General features: G+C 26.1%; 1 protein-coding gene across 1 annotated transcript; it reads right to left on the bottom strand.

Moving 5' to 3' along the window:
* Positions 1-1,120: 1,120 nt before the first annotated feature.
* Positions 1,121-10,559, bottom strand: LOC135923505 (conserved oligomeric Golgi complex subunit 5-like). The gene is made up of 16 exons (XM_065458299.1): positions 10,498-10,559; positions 10,323-10,459; positions 10,172-10,284; positions 10,061-10,130; positions 9,896-10,016; positions 9,722-9,855; positions 9,487-9,673; positions 8,822-9,042; positions 8,273-8,490; positions 7,794-8,060; positions 6,073-6,249; positions 5,474-5,528; positions 4,928-5,040; positions 3,341-3,530; positions 2,645-2,855; positions 1,121-2,192 (listed from the first exon to the last, which is right to left on the bottom strand). Exons 1-16 carry the CDS (start codon positions 10,517-10,519, stop codon positions 1,252-1,254), a joined length of 3,177 nt encoding a protein of 1,058 aa, XP_065314371.1. The 5' UTR covers positions 10,520-10,559; the 3' UTR covers positions 1,121-1,251.
* Positions 10,560-22,966: the final 12,407 nt, after the last annotated feature.

Here is a 22,966-nt window from a genome sequence, read left to right as displayed (position 1 = left end):
TCCCTTTTTCATGTATATTAAATGTGTATTTTTCTATAAAATTTTTTAAAATTTATATTTATATATTATACTTTTTTTATGAATTTTTTTAAGGATAATATTTTAAAGTGACAATTGTTATATTCGTTATTTCTTAAATTTTTTGACGCAAACAGGTATAAATATTTATTATAAACATCAAAAAAATTCAAAAACTTTAAATATCACGATTATAACAATTGTCACTTTTATGGTATATCTTCTTTGAAATTTTAATTTAATCTGTTAAAAATACATATTTTTACAAGTTGCCTGATAAAAAAATCATGTCTATCTAAAAATACCGATTATGACATTTGTCATTTTTCCAAGGAATATCTTTGTTGAATTTATAATTTGTTTATAAAAAGTGAGATTATTTTATTGTTAGCTTTTAACAAAATTAGCAAAAATTTTTGCATCTTATTCTTTATAATAAACAAAAAATACTTTTCACCTATTATTTTTTTTCAGATAAAACTTAATAATGTGCTCAAATATTTTAGAGTAATAATATTTAAAAATTGACCTCCCATTTCCTCTCTCCATCCTATTTTCCCTCAATTAACAAAGATAAACACAGCGTCTACATAGGTGGGGGGAGGGCATTGCTTCCAAATTTTTTGAAGAGAGGGAATAGGCAAATTTATTGGGGGGTTATCAATTACATTTCTAGAAATAGGGCAAAATATATTGTTGTTATGTTTTTTTAAATACTTTTAATATAAACCTAATATAATATTATCAGCAAACTCATATTCATGTTAAATGCATTCATCGTAAATGATGGGCAGGGTTTTAATTTAATTCATATTCTAAAAATAACTCCTTTACATTCACAATTCTATGATAGTTTGTAGTAAGAGTAGTGATAATATGTGTTATTCTAAATATATGAAGAGATTACATTATAATTTAAAATTTGTAAACAAAGATTTATCAAAATAATCTTATTATTTATAAGTTTGATAGAAATTGAAAAATTTCTCAGATATAAAACTTAGATATCTAGATTTAAAATGGGTAGTGAGCAAATTTAAATTTATTTGATTAGTTAATAATTATATACATATAATTATAAATTAAATGCATTACTTCAAATCATAAAATCAATTAATGCCATTAGGATATTTAAACAAATAAATAATATTCCACTCCACGTATGATGAATTCAACAATAAAAAATATAAATGTAAAATCAATATTCCCTTTTCCCCAGTTTTGCATTTAAAGTTAAGAAACGGAGAGAGCTTCCAAAATTTTGGTGGCTAGAGGGTAAGCCGGATGAAAAGATTTCCTCTTTTCTTTAATAATACTCATGGAGTAGTCATTAAAACATGATTGGTGCAAATCTCTAATCATTTCTATAGCCTTTTTGGCAGAGGTTTTGTCATCATCACTAGCTGCTTTATTACTCTTATTTGTAGCACAAATTTCGGAAAGTAATTGAATGGAAATTTTAGGCTTAAGCCATATGCGCCAATATTCTGCGGGACCCGAAAAATTGAGTTTAAGATATGGAGACGATAATAATGAATTGATAATAACGGTAAATTCTTCGCCCTTTCTAGAATCAAAAAATGAAAAGATATGATGTGACAAAGGAATTAGATAATCGAATACACATTTATAATAAGCGAGGGATGAATGCTGCCCGAAACATGTTGAGATCGTATCAATTTTTTTAGCTAAAAACGGGTAAATTGATACAGGGTTTGTTGTAAAATTAGTATTATCACCTATCAGAATCAAAATTTCGCAAGTAAACCATTCGTAAGCGCTTAAAATATCTGGTTTAATTTCTATTTTTACTTCAAAAGTATTCGAAAGATTATCCTCTTGAACCAAACTGGGTCCATTTTCGCCCCAAACCAAAAGACGCTCGTATACATTATCGATTTCGTTATCTAATTTAATGAATTCCACTCCTCTTTTAACTTTATATTCCTTATTTTTATTTTGATAATGGGTAGGCAGGAATATGGAACCAAAGACTGATTGAAAATGTGCAGAATCAGATATCATTTTTCTTTTGCCGTCATCACTCAGGGGCCTAATCAAGCACATTTGATATAAGGCATTGCGTATCGTAGGTAATAAGGTGTGAGTGATAAATAACTTTAAAACTAGGCTGTAAAATGGATTCGCTTTAGATTCGGATTCTTTGGTATGCGCTAATTTGAAATTTAAAAAAATATATAATATAAGGAAGAATTATAGATTATACTTTCAATGACTCTTTCTTTTTTTCTTTCAAAAAAAACTCTTAAAAACACTGACGTCACTTTAAAGGAGAAAAAGAGAGCTCAACATGCCCAAAATATTTTTTATTCAATTAGATAAAAATGTAAACATGCCTAAAAAAATGTTACTGCACGCTTAATCTTAATAAAAGCTAAGGCCCGGTCCTATCGGATTTACCAAGATTGAACAAGACCGATGAATGCTTGCTCAAAAAATGTTTCCGCAATGGGCCTTTTTTTAAATATTGAATTCAATTTTTAGCTTATAAGCTATGTAAAAGAAAAATGTATTGACATTTAAAATATCTTAAACAAATTATAGAATATATCAATGTTACACTAACATGACTGTTTATTTTATTTAAAAAAAAATCATATTTTACCATAATATTCGACTTCTATATCGATATCGCTTTCTTCAAAACTACTGTGTTGAGCATTAGAAATAGTAGGATACTGCGTAGATACAAAGGTATTCAATCCAAAATCAAAATTCCCAAAAAGAGTATTTAAAACGTTTCGTTTGAAGGTTTTCGCAAAATCGATAAATTCTTTCATATATGGAGAAGGAGGGGAGAGTAGAAAAGTAGAGTTCTGAAAGATATTAATTAAATTTGTACATATTATTTTTTTTAATATGTAACGGATAAATAATAAAAAGATCCATATGTCTTACATTGAATAAGTTTAAAGTATTAAAAAAGATGATTATATATAAGATAATTAATGAAAATTTTATAGCCTAAATTTAAATCCTTAAAATATATTTAATCATAACATCTATATTTATCCAAGAAAGTATCAAATATTTTACTTAAAAATATCAGATAATCTATAATAACGGTTGAACACTTTCTAAAACAAACTTATTTCTTTTTTACAATTTCATCGCCCCCCCCCTCCGATTTTACAATAAACAATATAAATGCTCTCAATTTTTTAAAAAAAAAACTGTAGTAACTAATAAATTTAGGGATTTAGTGCGAAGCAAATCTAAAACCCAAAGAAACCTGTTCATAAATCGGTTCGGTTTTGATCTAAAACCTAACTGACATTTGAATTACACTAAATAGATATACTTGCGAATCCGAAGGTGTAGTACTGACAAAATCCTCTCTGTGCATGGTGAGCAATATATCTTCCAGCGTTGTTTCAACCGCGCTAAAATACGGTTTTAGTACTGAATTGATTAGAAGATCGGGTAACTCTTTCACGATTATCCTGAGGCAGTCGAGGTATATGGAAGAAGTTTCTATCGAAGCCTCGTCGCTTATATATATAAAATTGAAAGTTTAACTATATCTCAAATTGAGTTTTAATCGGCCATGTAAATATAATGCAAGGATGTGAACTCTTCGACAAAATAGGGTCCGGGTTCAGAGAAATTTTAAAAAGGGTTAGGACTCAGGGTTTGGAGAGCATAAAGAAATATTGACTCAATATTATTAATAAAATAACATGATTTTTTTTATATTCTACTCCATATAGGCATAATTTACTAGCAAAAACTTAAAATAACTCTTATCTTTACAATCATTTTTATTTTTTATAATATTTAATCCAAAAGGTACTCAAAAAATAAAATTAAACATGCCAAATTACTGACAATTTTTATATTTAAATATTTACATAATGTCATAATAGGCGTTTTTTTAAATTATTGTATAGGTATATATTTTGTTTTTTATGTAAATTGATTATATGTATTTATATCATGCGCAATAATACGGTTTGTTAACCTTAGCGCATTGATAGTTTTTGGATTGTAAGACTAACATGAGTCATGTTATTCGGATTTGTAAGAATTATTTTTTATTTATCGTATTTTCATCTATAAAATAATTTTTCGTATTTTCATCTATAAAATAGGAGGAGTTAGTTTTTTTTTATTTTGAATTAATAACGTTAAATTATTCATGACGGTCTCGGATTTATTCTCAACGGCACAACTGCAATACATAATTGCTTATACTTTAATTAAATATAATTTAAAAAATGAATATCTAGAAATATTGAATTTTATTTTCCTTGCTTGATTCTATGTTTTTATCCATAATATTATACGTTCTAAAATTGAATTTTATTTTCCTGCTTGATTTTATGTTTTATCCATAATATTATACGTTCTAAAATTGATATAAAAATAAGATATGCAACCTATTTCTATTATATTATTAGCATATTAAAAATTACCATTTATAATAAAATTTTAACTATAAAAAGGATGCAAAAAAACTAAAAACTTTTTTAAAAAAGGACGAAAATTGAGATTCAATTAAAAAATCTCTTTTTATTTATTTTTCACGATTTTTTTATAGAATTTATTATTTTAAAAATATTTTAATATTTTTTTTTGATAACTTGTGAAGCTCTCAACTTTTAAAAAGGGTTGAGGTTTGGGTTTTAGTTTAGCAAAAACATGAGGGTTTGGGTTTAGAGTTCGCATCCCTGATATATTGTACCCACCAATTTAAAAATATCGACGGGCTTTCTTATATTATAAAAAGAGATGCCAAATCTTATATAAAAAATGTTTGGCACATTCCTAATTTAAAAGTTATCAAAAAGTGATTCATACTATTTAAAGAAAATATAATTATATTTAAAACACAAATTCTTGACATAACTGATTTAAGATAAAAAAAATTTTTGAATAGTTTATATACTTGATATCTTTCATGAGAGGAACCAATCGAGTTTCTGCAAAATATCTCAAGTGATACAGCAGAACCCCTATATTGGCGTTGTTCTTTTGAATATTGTTAGGTTGAGTCGTTACCTGTTCAAATAATTTGTTTGATAATGCATTAAAATATTAATAAAAGTAGGTTTCCGTAAAATTTTGAAACGGGTTTTCGACGCCATCTAAAACATGCGTAAAAATCAAAATTTTTATTTAAATATTAGTAACATGTTTTAAAATAATAATGTTTTTTTTTAAATTATAAGTTAAAATGTGAATTTTCAGCCCCAAAAAATATATTTATTTTTTAAGAAATATTTAAGCAAGATTTTTAGAAAAGTAATTTAGAATAAAATAGATGACTGAAAAAAAAACAGATCAAAATATCGACAGATTTATTTGTAGTATCAATTCAAAAATTTGTGGGGTGTTAATATGCCCCAATATATCAGTCAGGGGTAAACAAATTTTATTAGCAAAGTATGATTGATTTAAAAATAAAATTATATAAATTTTCAAATTTCTTCACTTTGTAAGCGGCCGAGCTATTATCAATCATTTGTTCGCATTTAACCAATACAAGTCTAATTATAAATAGTTATATATTATACATAACCATGATTATATTAAGAAAATATTATTAAAAACCCTAAAAATCTTCAAAACAAAAATTATAATTTTTTGTATTTTAAAACAGGTTCCTACTCGAATAAAAACATCTTCAGGAGATTGCCTATGTTTAGAATTAATTTGACGGATCACTAATTTTTTAAAAATAATTTTAATCAAGCTAAATTATTAGTGGGTCAAATGTCGGCTTCGGTTCAATGATAATGGTCTCCCAGTCCCAGCCCATAAGAGCGTAGAGTTATCCGACTCATGCAGGATTTCAGGCCAACTGGAAAAGAAGTTTTGAAGCTGAATTAGCCTCAGGTTTCGATGTTATATGCGAATATAGAATGGAATTATAACTTTAAAAAAATACAAATTCTCAAGGTTTTATAAAAAGGAACTCTCTTAATTATGGAAGTGAGTTGGAGGGGGAGGATATTTTTGACTTTTAAACAAAATCAATATTTTTTTTAAACCCAGGCCTTTAATTGTTTTTAAAAAATATATATGAAAAACCTCAATGCTTTATTGATATTCTTAGCTACGTTCAAGCTCAAATTCTGATCGAATCTGACAATGGTGAGTTCGTTTGTCATAACCTTGATTAGATTTTCTACGTCGGATACATTGGGGAAGCAGTGAGTGGCGGAAGAAAATAAGACATTTATTGGGTCAAAGAGGCGAGATAAACACCTGAAACATTATATAAAACAACTCATTTATTTACAATGCTTCAAAAGGATGTATAATTTGAAGATTATTATTAATTTTTGGCTCCAGTTAGTGTTGTTAAACGGCTAATCCAATATTTCAGCCAAAAAATTGTACGAAAACTTGGAAGTTTTGCTCGTAGATGACAGAAAGGTTTGGACATCAATTAACAAAATCGAGGCTTGCATAATATAATTGGTGAAATCGAACTGTTTAACAACACTAGTTCCAGTCATAAGAAGTTAGTTAAATTATTTTCGAACTTAAAATATAAATAAATAATAATAGAGTAGGGTGTTATCAAAAAAACTACCAAATGAATTAAAGCCCTCCGAGTATAAACTGAATTAAGAATTAAATTTCAAAGCCACTCTCCAAAAAATGGTTGAAAGCTCCAAGCTTTTTTTTTAGTAGAGGTACTTAATTATTACTAAAAAAAATTTTATAATGTATTTTTTGTGTGTGGGTAAAAGTTACCCACGGTTAAAAGAATATTGAACACATTTGCAATGTAATACTTTGTAAAAAAAAACCTTTGGGGTACACTTTCTTAGCCTAATCAAATTATATAAAGTCTCTAAACAAATTTAGAAAATTCATGATAAAGTACTCGTTTGTAAACAAAATTTTCTACTGAAGTAGTATCCAATTTTATAAATGACTAATATTTAAAAATTTTTTTGCTAATATTCCTTTCAGGTGATGTTGAACATTAAGAGGTAGAATTTCATCAGGTGTTGTTTCTTGGAGACCATTAAAATTGCAATTTATATTAAAAAATGGTTTATCTAAGAATAAAACCATGCAATAAAAAAGATGATAATATAATTTATAAAAATATGAAAAAATTAAAGGTGACTGAGCATTTTTGACACAAGCAACATGGCGGCTGAGCATTTAAGAAGCGTGATAATTTTTTTAAATGTTAATACTTCCAGATTATGAAAATTCATAAAATTCTGCACTTATATACAACTAACAATATTATCTATAAATTATAAAAAAAAATAATGATATCTAAATTTTTTTTTTTGAAAATTTAAGCATGAAATAAAATATGGGTGACCGAGAATTAGATGCTGAACAGTATATTTTTAGACTTTCGAAATATAAATCTTGCAGCGGAGATAGAATATAGTAGAGAGAATAAAATTATTAGATATCGGTTCGGTGCTTTGAGCAATCGGCTCCAATACTTCAGCTATGACGTTTAACAAAATACAAACGAAGGTATCCGTGTTAAGCAAAACTAGCCGAATAACATTGGATTACCTTTCGATATACAAGTAAAATGATTAGTATCTATTTAAAAAGTGAATCATGTCTTGCTTACTCCAAAATTACAATCGAAAATAAATGTATAAAAAAAACTTAATAAATTTTAATTATTTGTTTTAAAGTCTTGTAGACTCATAAAATCAATTTCTTTTTTAAAATCCAAGCCTAGCCAATTCGGAATTTTAAATTAGGCTTGTACATGTGTCTGCGGGCTTCTACTTTATAAATTAAAATTATATTAATTGTACTTGGATAAATATCCTTTAGAAAAAGCTTCTGACAGGACTTCTTGAAACAAATTAACGATCTTCAGGCGTAAACCATTGTTATTAGCGTTGCATGCTGTGCTATACTTGTTATTACCATTCAAAATTTTTGTAGTCTCGTTATTTCTAGAATTACTATGGTTATAAGTTGTGAGGTACGTGACATCGTCCAATATATCCGGCATATCTTGCTCGGAATCATCCGAATAATTTTGAGAGGAATCACCTTTACATAGATTCGTGATTGGACTTAAATGGGATATTATAGTATATTTTGTTATATCAAATTATTTTTGAGAAACAATTACAGAAAATCTTAGATAATTAAAATATCAATCAACTTTTTTCCTTCTATTATATTAATTTTATTATCTTATTAGATAAAGAACAAAAGGTTGAAACTTTGAATATTCTTTTACTTCAATTTATAAGTTTTTAAACTTTATAATAAAGATATAAACTTGGAATTGAGAATTCTATTCCTAGTGTCGGTCACATATCTAAGCAGTTTAGGATACTCCCATTCGCAAATCTGCTTGAAAAGGGCGAAGGTTTGATGGCTTGGACCAATTTTTCTGCTACCGAAATTGGCGGCCTTCGATTCAATTTCTTCCTTCATTATAGCTTCTAACTTGGTTAGGAATGCTTCTATTAGTTCGTGTTCGTTCACACGCCTTTTCTAGGAAATGTAAATGACAAAATTTTAAAATAAATAATTAATGTATAATATTTCCCAAAATCTAAAGTTAATTTTAACACAAAATATATTATATAAGAAAAGCTAAAAAAAACATGAAACAAAATAAAAGTTTTTGTTAAAAATGAACATTAAAAAGTATTAATAAATAAAGCCATTTTTTATATTATTTTAAAAATAAATATTTTACCCAAGTAAGCAAACCATTAGTTTACATATAAATTTGACCAAAATAATGTAATCTTAGATAAAATAGTGATATGTAGGATAGATATATATTAAAATTTTTTTAAAAAAAAATCAATCCATAAACCTCGTAAAAGTTCTTGAGGTAATAGAGTGTTTCCATGTGTTGTTCGTTATTCTTGGCGCGACTTTTATCCACAAGAACTGATTTTTTCTTAGACAAAACAATTTGCAAATGCGAGGCTTTAAGCAAGGTTTTGTAGAGGATTTCGTTCAAGAGCCTATCCCATCTTAACCAGAATAAGCCCTTAATCTCAGATTGGGATTCTGTTTTACTAAAGTTACCATCTTTGATTTTGCATATTATTTTATATTATTTTGAAATAGAATTCTTTAAAAATTTATATGTTTTAGAAAAATATTTAAAATTTTTTTAGTGGAAGCAAAATTATGATAAATGATTGGTATGGTGCTAAGTGCACTTAAAAATTAATTTGAGGAAGCCTTAATAGACCCACAGCAATAGAGGTCTGTAATGGGTGGAATTTTAACCTATCCATATTATGAGCTTAGAGGCAAGAGTGTCAAAAATTTTAACAATTTGGTGGGTGGAGGGGTAAAACAAAATTTTTAGATTAATGAATATGCAGGTATGTTATTCTTAAAAATCCTGGGCAGGTAGTTCAAAATTTTGTTTATGGGTTAAAAATCTTCCCATTGGACCCATACAATCTAGTCTTCTCAGCATTCTCTAATAAATAATAAAAAGGACAAAATGTTTTATCATCTAACTTTCATTAAATTTTTTGTAATCATTAATGTTATTTTCAGATTGATTCCCTTTCATTCCAAAACATTCTGACAATGCCACCTTAAAATCACCACAAAATATTTTATCCATAATATCTTGTTCTATTAAGGAATGAAACTGTCCCAGCTGGTGATATACTTGTAAAGCAGTACTAGTTTGAACTTGATTCTATGAATTATTTTGAGAAAAAAATTAGCTTCATTTGTGGCTAAAAACTTGATTATCCAGTCCATGCATCAATAAGTCATAAGCCTTTAATATAATTTCTTTCTTATATTTTTCAACTTCAAAAACTTGCAAATTTATATCATCTATCCCAACTAAGTTAGGCGTATTATTAAGCAATAAATCTTTATTATTGTGATTAATTTAATAATTATATAAAAATACCTAGCTCTTTAATGTTATATGCAGCCTTTATAATTTCTTTGGTGTTTTCATTCATTATTTGCTGTAACTTTTTATACAGACTACTATATCTTGAATAAGAACGTAAAAGATCACATGTTGCCTGTATAATCAATATAAATCGCAAATACAACATTTTTGGTTTACTTGGATGTTTGTCAATTGCTTTGTATACAACTGGATGCTTTTATATGGTTCATATATTTTACTTTTAACCCTATAACATTTTAATTATATTATTAAGCTATGATCAAAAACTTATCATTTAGTTCTTTTAATGCATAAACTCTTTGTTTGATTTTTTCAAAATCCTTTTCTATATCATTAATTTTTAAGGCTTGAGATAACAAAACATGATAATGATCCCCTATCTATTAAAGAATTTTAAACAAGAATCTAAAATATTAACCTTTTCATGCAACTTCTTATCAAGTTGATTAATTATTATAGACAAATTTTCAATCTGTTCATTAAAATCACCATTTTTCATAAATATATTAATGTATTTCTGTATGTTAAAATTAGGATCCAAGAGATCCTTATAATCTATAATATAAATTAATAACTCTATAAAAAATATTTACTTTCAAAAATATCAGCCTGCATTTAGTTTTTGAACATGTGTTAATAAGTTAATCCACTATATAAATTTAATTTTACAAATATATTATTTATATTCTATCAAAGGTTAGTTTATGAATCTTATATTAACTATTCATAAAAAAGTTATTATAATTCATGGGGTAAATCATCACTATTTTGGGTTAAGGCTTTCGAGCGCCGGTCATGTTTTCCTTTAAAACAATTAACTGGTAGCCTCAATGCCTAATATATTGAGAAGGAAGGGTTAGGAAAATTTTGCCTTACATATATTTCAGAAGGCAAGTGACAAGCTTCCGGGTAGGTAGAAATTTGTTAAATTAAGTTTCCCTTATAATTTTAAACTAGTTTCTTTTTTATCCCTCTTTTGTTTAGCCCAAGTTTAGCTTTAAATATATATAAATTAAAAATAGTTTTTTTTGCCCAACTTTTTTCGTCTCAGATACAAAAAAAATAATAAAGTTTTTTTTGAAGTCCCTCTTTTGTTTGATTTAATTACACTTATGGTTTTTGTATTTTCTTTTAATCAGGAGTTTTTCATACTTTTGGTTTGGATTACTTAGTAAGGATTCCACTATTATAAATTGCATAGTTAGGTCCCGGATATCATCCTAAATTAGGAGGTATTAGAGTTCCGAAAAGTAGCGGGTGTTGGTTTTATCCCCAATTATGTAAGATAAAACTAACATAACTACTCATCGCAACGTTTTTTTTTCACTTTGCGTCAATTTTATTTTAATTTATAATTGCGCTTTTAATTTTCCCTATAAAAGGGATTGATTTTTATGTTTATCTTAATCTTACATTTTTAGTTTACAAAATTTATTAATTAATTTATAGCGTTTTATATAAATCATTATTTTTACGGTTAAGATGTCGAGTTTTAATCTATTTATAGTTGTAATTAATTGTATTTTATATAAGTCAATTTTAGATTATATTTGTGGTTTAGTGAAATTTATATCGAGTTAATCATGACCCTTACCAGATATTAAGGGTTAGAAGATCCTTCAGATACTCTTCCCGTGAATGATACTACAACCAATATACCGATATCTAAATCCCCGTTATTTCAGAATTAAAATTATTTTTGGGGTAAAAAGTGAATCTAAGAAGGAATGTTGTTCCCTTTCTTTTCCTCATATAGATGCTGGAGAACCCTATATTTATGTTTTATTACGATGTCTAATAGTTCTTGATATCACTTATTATTTAATTTTGTACCCTTCATGGCATTGTATTACAAATTAATCTTGTATTTGAACTTCTATTTTATTTTACTTTAAATTAACTTTTATATTTTCATAATTTGTTTTTTCTATCGGCGTAACTTAAATCATCTTTATTTTAATGATATACGGTGTATTTAAAATTTTCTATTCAAAAGTTACTTTTAATTTATGTTGATTAATTTAATTTTTACTTTTGTCATAAATACTTAATTTTTTTGAAATTAAAGATATATTATTAAATTTAAAATAAATACGACTGGACAATATTATTTCTTTACTCATTTAAATTATACTGATGATATTTATGGAACTATTACCCCAATAAATAGCATGTGGCCAAATTATCATTTAAATGTTAATTATTCTATAATTTTATATCAATAAGACATTTATAAGATTATATATATTAAATTACATTTAAAATTACAAATATATACATATATATATATTTTATTGCATATTCTACATTATGTTATGTTATATTTTATTTGTAAAGTAAACATGTCGCATTATTGATATATAATCAAATTTTTTTAACGATATTAAACTTTGCATGCTTTCTTCACAATATAAGCGTAGAAGATACAATGTATACAAGGAGGATAGACGATGGGATATATACGTGGATTTCCACGACGAGCAAAAGATGCGATTTTAAAGGTGATTACATAGTAGCGTAGTTATATGGGACACATAGGCCAGGGGGTAGGCAAGGGGAATCCCCCCCCCTTCAGAAATATATCACTTTTCGTGAATATCATTTTAAGCTAATAGAAAATATCCCCCCAAAAATGTATGCATATATCTTAAACAATAATTTGAAAGAAAGAATGTAAAAGTTGATATTTTTTTATAAAACTATTCATCATAATTTATACATTTTTGGAAAAAAGCATTTGTATATATAAAGTGAACCAAAAATGTTTTTTAATAAATGGAATGTAAGCCAAAGATAAGTTTTAAGACAAAAGTGTAATGTATTTTAATTATTAATAATAATAGATCAATAAAATCACTAAATAATATAATATATCAAATATAATTTTTTATAAAGTGAGTAATTTTAATTTATTTATCTTAATAAAAGTAAAATATAATTATAAACTATTGATAAAATTAAATCATAAATTAAATAAAAAAATTAAAGCACAATACAAACAGTGGAATATTATATGCCGTAGATTTACAGTATATCTAATTTTATCAATTATCATATGACAATCAAGTAATTTTTACCAATATAGCTAATTATATATTTTACAGAAAACTATAAAATATTGATAAGGACATCAGAAAATATCCTTTAAAGACATTGTGGGATGAATAATATGAAGATTAATTTTTAATATCAATTTTTATTTAAAATAAATAGATGGAGTGTTGCTATATTTATTATCAAGAGCATTGATTAGTAAAATTTGCTAAAATATTAACTGTAATATATTCTCTAACTGTCAAATATTTCTGTAAAAATGGAACTTTACCTAGTATTTTGTAACCAATTCTATATAATAGAGGAATATCAACTATGTCTACTTACTTTTTATAAATAAATTTCTTATACTTGTTTGGAATAGATTATTACCATTTGATATTAATGTATATACAAGTAATTTATTATATTTTATATCTAATAAAAATATATTTCATATTTGTTCCAGGCTTATTTTTTTAATTAAAAATTACCTCCTATATTGTAAAAATATTTTATGACTATATATAGACTAAGGTAACCCAGCCGAAGGCCGGGCAAAAGCAAGCCGAAGCCCTTACAAAATAGGGTTTGGGGGGAAGCCCCAGAAAATTTTTAATTCTTCCTCCCCCCCCTTAGGAAAATCTTGGTTACGCCTAAAATGCAGCGTCTACATGACAGGATTTTCAATGGATGCAAACCCCCTTCAAAAACCTTTGCCTACCCCCTAAAAATTTTGCCGACTTCGGCGGCGGTGTTTGTCTATTATTATTTTCACCTTTTTAATTTATTGATACTCTTTTCAGATAATTTATCTAGGATAACTTAAATTAATCTATCTCTACTACCAACTGTCGATATTTTGTGAATATACAGAATTTATCTAGGATAACTTAAATTAATCTATCTCTACTACCAACTGTCGATATTTTGTGAATATATAGAATTTTTTTTTTTGATAATAAATTCAATTAAAACCTCCATTATTTACAATGAATTAATTAATATGGCATTATGAGCTTGCTGAAATATCTAAACCTAGTAAGTTTTATTTGGAAAACAATGTGTATGATTGTTTGCAATATATAGATTTGGTCGATTGTATTATAATAATTCTATAATAAAAGTATTAATTTTTACAGCAATAAATTTTCTCCTATTTCATCTAAAAGTTTAATAGATAACCCCCCAAAAAATTTATCCTACCCCCATTAAAGAGCCTATCCCCAAAAATAGGATGCAAACTGTTCCTACCCCTCCCTCTCATGTAGACGCTGCTAAAATGGGACAATAACAAAATCGACACCGTCCTCGCAAATACATCTACACTAAATATTTATATCATATATTATATATTAATTTTAATATTATGCGATATATTCTACTGGTAATATAATATTATAAATAAATAAATAAAAATACAAACTAATGACAGTTCAGGCATTAAAGACTCAAATCCCCCTATACTACTAGTGTTAATGTTTATATTAATAATGTGTAAAATGATTTTAAAGACAGTGTAAAATATGACGCCAAGAGATCTGCCTCATTTCAGCATGTCAGGCGATGAATCCTTAAGATCGAAGCATTGTGCACGGATATTAAGTTCGATGACCCCAGATGGCTTATAAAATTTCTTAGATGACATCCTCTCACACAGATGTGAAGAGCCAAGATTGCCGAATTTTATAAGGCAGCTCCAGTTAAGTAGGAAATGCAATCTAGACCACAGGGTCATTAAGAAATAAAAAATTGCCACATTATTAAGATGAAGCTTAAGAATAATATTACAGTTGATGAGTCCTTGGAGTTAGCAAACTCGGTCTAACAGGTGTTAATTGAGGTAAAAATAATATCTATAATAGAGGAGACACCCATAGGCGATCAGTCACAATGTGAGAGTGAGGCAATGTAGAAAATATGAATATCAAGAAATCTTAATATGGAAATAAATAACACACCGTTGATACTCTGAAGTTAATTAACTACGGCAATCGTTAAAACAACTATATTCCCAAATTTCAAAACAAAAAAAATTAAAACTATTAAAAAGAACGAGATTTGAGAAGGCATTCAAACCATTCAATAAAGAGTACCCAAGATTCAGTCAAAGATATAATAGTAATATCTATACTAATAATTTTAGATACAACAGCGATAGACATAATAATTCGATATAACATTAGATTCAACAACGGCATGCCATATAGTCAAACTTTCAAAGTTTCAGGGAGCAGGATAGACCACACATCGATCAACACCAGAATAATAGAATATAGTATAGTCATATTACTAGTAACAGGATGATCCCAAACGGCAGGAATCAAGCTCGTAATTCAATCAGTATATAAATAAATATGTAGACAAAATAAAAATAAAAACCGAGATAAAAGAATACAATATATTAAGGGTAGATGCAAATACTGTTGATATTGAGGTTATATTAAATAGAGCGTAGGACTTTGAAATGGAAATCATCATTCCAACGACCATTTAAGACTATATACGAACAATATATACAATAATACCATGATGAACAGCAAAGGAGCTGGGATAACCTAAACAAATAAAATAGACTTAAGATTAACGACCTAATCATTGGATCACAAATAAATGTATGCTATGAAAAAGAAATTAAAGCACTCGATGCAATTGTGGTAGAAAGTGATAAAAATCCTATGTGAAAAAGTTTAGCTATATGCTCTTAAGAATATCAAAAGAGTTTGTTATTCTAAACTTAGAAGAATATTATGATGGCAAAATATTAAAATTAGAGTTGACCTTGAAAAAAAAATGGAGAATAAACCAGCTATAAAAATAGATACTACATTTGAAAAATGACGCTGCGCCTAAGATAATACCCTCTAGAATAGTATCATATTCCAGGGTGGATATGTTAACCAAAAAGATAAATGAGTGGTTATAACAAAATCATCGAGCCGGTATTGGAAGTCAGATTGGCAAGCTTATTGATCAAATATTTTAGGTTTAGGCGTGCTTAGGTTTTTGCTATATTCTAGGTACACCACTAATACAATTGAAATTGATACTTAAAATATTAAGTGCTCTTGTCAATATTCAATATATGTTAAATAAATAAATCATTATTTAGAAATATAAATTAATTTTATTCTAATTCTTTTTTATACTTTATATTATGAAATTTTGGTTTTCCAAAACAAAACAAAATCGTTATCCTTCTAAATCCATCCATAAACCAAACATTACTGCTAAAAAAGATAACGATAAAAATGTAACAATGGCGCATGTAATCAGTGTGATTAGAGACCCAAAAGAGAAAGAAGTTAAACAAATAATAATTGAAGAAAATATAAAACCGCGTAAATTATCATCGATTGATAAATCAAATTTAGCAAAATATTTGGATGAAAAATTACGCAACACGTATAATTCAGATGTCAATGTTGAAACCTGGGGTCAAAATTGGGACCATTTGAGTCAATATCCTACTCAATTGTTGGGTACGATGAACAAATTATTTATGCGGAAGTACAAACGACCCTACGATAAAAGTCGGTACCCCTGGGATCAAGAACTAATTGACCCATATTTTAATGATTACGGACAACTGTTTAAATATTTATGTCAAATCGATCCCACTATTCTAAACAACATGGATTCTGCTGAGAATAAAGATAAAGTGCTGGATTCCATCGGGAAAAATTGTGATCTCAAAAAAGAAAGCCCCTATGCGACATGTCGCGACTATTTGGGCATAGCACCGGGTAGTAAAAAAATGTGTGCTCCTGTATTTTTTATACCTAATCATAATCTTAAACGCTGTCATCAAATTAAGAGTGAGTGTTCTGTCTCTTATCCAAAAACTTCCTATTATTTATAAATTTAAAACATCCGTTTTTTGTAATGTTAATTTCATTTTAATGAATATTATTATAAACGAATCATTTTAAGAAAGAATTCTTATAATTAAATATTGTTATATGCATAATTGATTCATATAATCAATTATATGTCATAAGATTTATTCTATGTCAATCATAATTTAATTGTGATAATTTTCATACAAATAATTATGATCGATAGCTAAATAAAGTACTTTATAGTGAATACTTTTTTATGTTTTATTGTAAGGCTTGTTATTGTTAACGAAATTTTAATTTATAATTTCGAATGAATGATAATAATAGTATGTTTGTACTGAGCGAATATATACATAATCATTCGATTTAAAATAATATCATTTTTTTTAAATTGTTTTGAAAAATTTTATACTTGCACGTTTACGCTGAATTTATAGTTAACGTGTAATGTTTATTGCGGTATTTAACGCTATCGTAATCATTGCTGATTTTTCATATCGTCGATAATTTTTGAAATATACATTGCCACATATGTTTTCCAAATTTTATCATATCGTTATCCCTATCATCATATCGCTCCAAAATAATAAATAAACCTCAAATTGATAAATAAACCCAGTATTGGCTTTTTTTTTTAAATAACTCTTTAATTAACGCACTGCTTGAACATAACGCGTTTACAATAAATTATCCAGAGTGCATAAAATTTTAAACGATAATATTTTTTTTATCACAAAATTAAGGTGATTAAATTTTAAAAAAATCTTAATTTGTTAAAAAATAATTCCAAATATTATGGAAGCATTGGGGCACTTGAAGGCGAGTGCTTGTTATGTTAAATGACTAACAACTTTATATTGGTAGGCATATCAGATACTCAATTTAAAAATAATATTCAAAACTTTATGTACGTAAAAACTTATAACAATCTTTATATCATCAAAGGGATGCAAAAAATCTAATATTAAATTATTAGATTTCTTTTCAGAAATTATTTAGAAAGATTGGCCTATATATTTTTTATAGATAATATAAATAAATTATAATTAAAAATTTAAATTCGTCAAATTTGTCTAGTTTATTTTTGTAATGAAATAAAATTGGACAAATTAATTCGAATATAAAAAACTTAAAATAAAATATTATCCAAATGCTAAAATAGATATCGATATTCAATGCCTCTAAAATATGTGATTCTTTTTATAAAAGTGTATCCAGAAACTACATTTTTATATTTAGATAACGCATCACAAATATGAAGAAAATATTAATCATATTTAATTTATTAATTTTCAATTTAATTACTATAATTCATTATCTATTTTGAAAAAAATGTATATGTATAATATTATTATATTACATTTTTAACACAATATATATAGCAGAGGCCTGCAGAGGTACCATTTGCACGGCCCGACCCGGATTTAAAAATTTTAGGCCCGGCCCGGATATTAAAAAAAAAATTTTGGGGTACCCGGCCTGGATTTTTTAATAAAATTTTCGTAATTTTTTAAAATAATATTCGACGTGTTATACAAAAAATTCATCTATTTGGTATTTTATCATATTTTCGGCCAAAATTATCATTTAATAAGCAAGTATATTAGCTAATGTTGTTAAACGGCTCGTTTTGAGCCGATTTTTAAAAACGGCTAATTCAATATTTTAGCCAGAAAAATTAACTAAGCCTCGAAATTTAGATATTAAATGTCTAGACCTTTGCTCCTTTTATGAGCAAAATTTTCATTGCATATTTTTCTGGATAAAAAACTTAGTTAGCCGTTTTTAAAAATCGGCTCAAAACTAGCGGTTTAACAACACTACTAAAATTTTTTTATTTTTTATTCTAAACAGATATTTAGTATATTACAAATTGATACTATAAAAAAATTTGTGTAAATAATATTTTGAGAATATACTATATTAATTGTATATTAATAAAAAATATAACATATATTATATAATAATGTATTTAATCCTTTGCGTATTTATTCAATGGCAGGAGAACTATAATTATATTATGTAATAGATACTATGAGTGTTAGCTAGTGTTAACTTTCACCAAACATTATATTAATCATACCTATATATAATCATATCTAATTGACGAATATAATAATTCATGTTGTATAAATTTTTTTAAAAAATAAAGCTCGGCCCAGGTATTTAAAAAAAAAAAATTTCAGGCCCAGCCCGACCCGGGTTTTTTTAAAAAAAAAATTTCAGGCCCGGCCCGGGTATATACTAATTTTAACATCCTTAATTTGAATACAAAAAGTAAAATATAACGAAATAAAAATTATTATATATTTTATAAAGAGGTCATGCGATATTCTAATATTATATCATTGCTATTCTAATTAATATTTAAATTTATTTTAGTTATTATCTTAATTCATATTTAAAATATTATTTCTTTTCCACATTTCTAACAGCAATAGTGTTATTTAGTCGAGTTCATTAGACTGCAGAGTCGGTAGTCAACTAACTTAGTTCACAGCTCAAGTCGTGAACACTAATTATGAACTCGAGAAATTAAAAAATAATCATAAGTTTGTTTTTTTTAGAAATAAATAAATATAGAAATTTTGATGAAGAAAACCCGTTTTTATGGTAAAAACTTTGACTTTATGTTTAATTCAGAATAAAATCAAACATTTTGCTTTGCCCAAATATTGTTTATTTTTCCTTTACCCAAAATAAATATTGGTTTGGAGACACTTTACCACGTGACACGTTATCACATCTACACTTAATTATTCAATCATTTTATAATGCGACACTTTATCATGATACACTTAAACTGAATTTAATATATTTGAAAATTACATTTTGGCAATATCTGATTGTTGGACTTTTTCGTTAAACTTCCATATCTAAAAAAAACTAATATTTCTTACTAATTAATTATCAACTATTTTACAACATAATCAATAAAGAATTTAATCTACTCTTTATTAAAAAGTAATCATAAATCAACATATAAATAAAAATATCGAAATTCTATATTTTAAAACACATCATTGAACTCGTTTTTTATTATCTTCATATTTCTCTGAGAGATAACGCTGTTTAGGAATTACGATTTGAAGATACAGGACCTTATATTTGTGCATATGTTTATGACCCCCTTTTAAAATTTCAAAAACGTCAGGTGAAACATTGTCATAGAAGTTAAATCTCATATTGCCAGCCTTCGGCACAATTTGTTGCTCTGGTGACACCATTTAACGTATAATTGTTTATTTCACAACTATACATCATAGGGGAGCTGCAAAATTATTTAGTTGCTCTAAAATTTATAACAGAAAATATAATAATTACTATAGTACAGTAGGTCTTCTCAATAGGAAATAAAAAGTAGCCATTAATTTCTACAAATATTTTGCCAAGACTTCAATTACATTTCCAGATCATCATCTGGAAGATATGCAAAGGCCGATAAAAGACTTAGACTTCTTTTAGTCACCAAACACTTTATTTTAATCGGTGCCTGTTTAAAATCTACCAATATCTTCCACTTTACCTCTTAAAATTTGAATTATATCTATAAAATTTATATATTTACGTTTATCATCCTTGTGTATTCAGCTTAATCAAATCAACATATTTTGTTAATTATGTCAGTCAAAACTTCGAATTTTACATTTTGTACTTATACTATAGGTAACTTTAGCATGGAAATAGCTTTTCCTAAAACTTTAGGGAAAGATACAATTGCATATCCATTCGCGGATTTATGCCTCTATAATATTTTTATATTTAATACATTTTATATCATATTTTTCTTTGTTGATATATTTGAATTATATTAAATTATATTTTACCTTACGGACTTGTTATATTATTTCTTTCACCTAACATAATATTAATCTAATAGTTACATTGATTGTTATTTACTTTTGAAAAGTATATACATAAATTTATTAGGTTAATATTCAGTTATTATATTTTATAATAAATAAATTTAAAATAAAGAAATTTTGTATTGATATCTTTTTAATTATTACACCATATTAGCATTCTTAATTTTCAAAATAGTTTTTTATATTGCTATTTTTAATTTTTTTTAAAATTTAATAAAAAATTTAGAGATAAAAATGAAAAATATAATTTAAAAAAAAATAAATAAGTCAATAAAATAACGTGATAAAGTGTCGAGTTATCAAATGACTTAGAGATAAAGTCACAAGGCAATAAATATTGGAAGTAAATATAGAGGCCCAAACTAGTGTAAAAAGGCTGACTCATTATTATAGCCAGATAAATATTGCCCAAGCTTCGAGATTTCGCTAATAGATGATAAAACTATTGCGCTGTTAGCGGTTTTTAAAAAACGGCCCAAATTGGTCGAGCCGTTTAACGACACTAAATAAATTCTCAAGGTAACACATTTAAAATAATTTCATTATTATATTGAATATTCATTATTAACTCAGAATTACTTATTGACGGGTCTTATCAGAAAAAACATTATAACTTTTTACTCATAGTTACTTAATCCTAAGTAGATGTTTATTATATATATCGTTATTGCTTGACTTCTAGGTAAGTAATAGGGCCGTGCCGATCCAATATTTTTCACTAATCCGATCCGATATTTATTTTGATTTTTCCCCACCCCCCTTTGAACCAAATATAATTAAGAAATGAATATTTTTTATGCAAAATTCGAATTATGCTATTAATTTAATTTTATTTCTACAATAATTAAAAAAAGTTTACGGATATTGGTAGTATTAAATGAATTTTTCATTATTCCTCCCCGTGAAATTAGAATTCCGCAGATAACGCATTTTGTAAAATATTTTCATAATCCAGATAACATAATTTTAAAAAATTATTTTATTTAAAGTATAAATAATAAAATTGGCGTTATTATTTAAAAAGATTTAAAATAAATAAAACTTTGGGTGTTCCTTTTATTTTTATAAAAAAAACTTTTAAAATACTATAAATCTATTTTAAAAAATAAATAAAATTTAAGGGGTGTTGCGCATTTGTATTGTTTAAAAAAAATTATTTAGAAAATATTATTAATGTAAAATAAATATATATAAAATAAGAAAAGTAAAAAGATCGGATCGTTTTACAGGTATCGGCCCGATCCGATATTTTTTAGAAAACGCGAAATATCGGGGCGGATTATTTAATATCGGCACAGCCCTAATAAGTAAGCATAAAAAATAAATCCAATAACTTATATTTGATAGCTTAGAATATAAGGAATATAAAAATTATTAAAATCTACTCATATTATTATAATCTGCATAACAAATTATCTGATGTTCTATAAAGGATTTTTGGCATAGGTAACGGAAATTATCATATCCCACTGTGTACTAGCTATCTTCCATTTCGCTTTAAAGTAATGCAAATTTTGTATTATGATAAGCCAAATTTTAAAATAGAATTAAGCCAAAATTATGTTATGAACAGAGTTGCCTTACATATGTTTTCGAAGTTTATTGCTTGACTAAGGTTTAAAAATTTTATTCATTTTTTAAGACAAAAATTCACTTAGTATAAGTCTAGGAATTTATTATTATTCCTTTTTTAAAGGTTTATATATTTTTTAAACAAATTTGTTTTTGACATTAAAATGCAATTAATAATGAAATATTTTTTTATGGAAATGGAGACTAAAAAAATCTTATAATATTGTTTTTATAAATAAAATATGTTTTTAGTTTATGTTTCATTTTTATAAAATTGGTAATTGTGTTTGGCAGAATTGTTAAAGTATCTAGATACAAAAATGTGTTTTTATAAAATGTATTTATATATAGATATCTAGATACATTTTGGTATAATTATTTTACGTTTTTTAATATTTATTTTATAAAATTTCAAAAATATTAGATTTTGCCATGAGTGAGTGTAATATCATTTAATATACAAACAGACATTAAATGAGATTGAGTATTTTCCTCTTCCAAATCGAATATTGTAGAAAATCATTCCCTGACAAGATGGCACGAGATTTTTCATGCATCCTTTAACTTGCTCTACTTAAAATAAATATATAATTGATTATAGTATTCTTAGTTTAGTAGAAATAATAAAATCCTAAATTTGTTCGTTTCTTATGTGTTTTTTTAAAAAAAATTGATGTTATATTTATTTCTAGATAATATACATATTTATAAATTTTTACACAAATATATAAATAATCACAATTCTATAT

Source organism: Gordionus sp. m RMFG-2023, chromosome 2, assembly GCF_954871325.1.
Source record: "Gordionus sp. m RMFG-2023 chromosome 2, tfGorSpeb1-WG-v2, whole genome shotgun sequence".
Lineage (NCBI taxonomy): Eukaryota > Metazoa > Nematomorpha > Gordioida > Chordodea > Parachordodidae > Gordionus > Gordionus sp. m RMFG-2023.
Note: the sequence above shows the minus strand (reverse complement) of the source record. Positions and strands in the feature narration are given on the sequence as shown.

Bases quoted from the DNA above. Each gene is read 5' to 3' on its own strand.
- LOC135923505 (XM_065458299.1), bottom strand. From the start codon at position 10,519: ATGCAGGCTGATATTTTTGAAA. The intron at 9,674-9,721 runs GTTTTTAGCCAC...AATAATTCATAG, and splicing joins TGCATGGACTGGATAATCAA to AATCAAGTTCAAACTAGTAC. The intron at 2,193-2,644 runs GTAAAATATGAT...ATTTCAAATTAG, and splicing joins TATAGAAGTCGAATATTATG to CGCATACCAAAGAATCCGAA.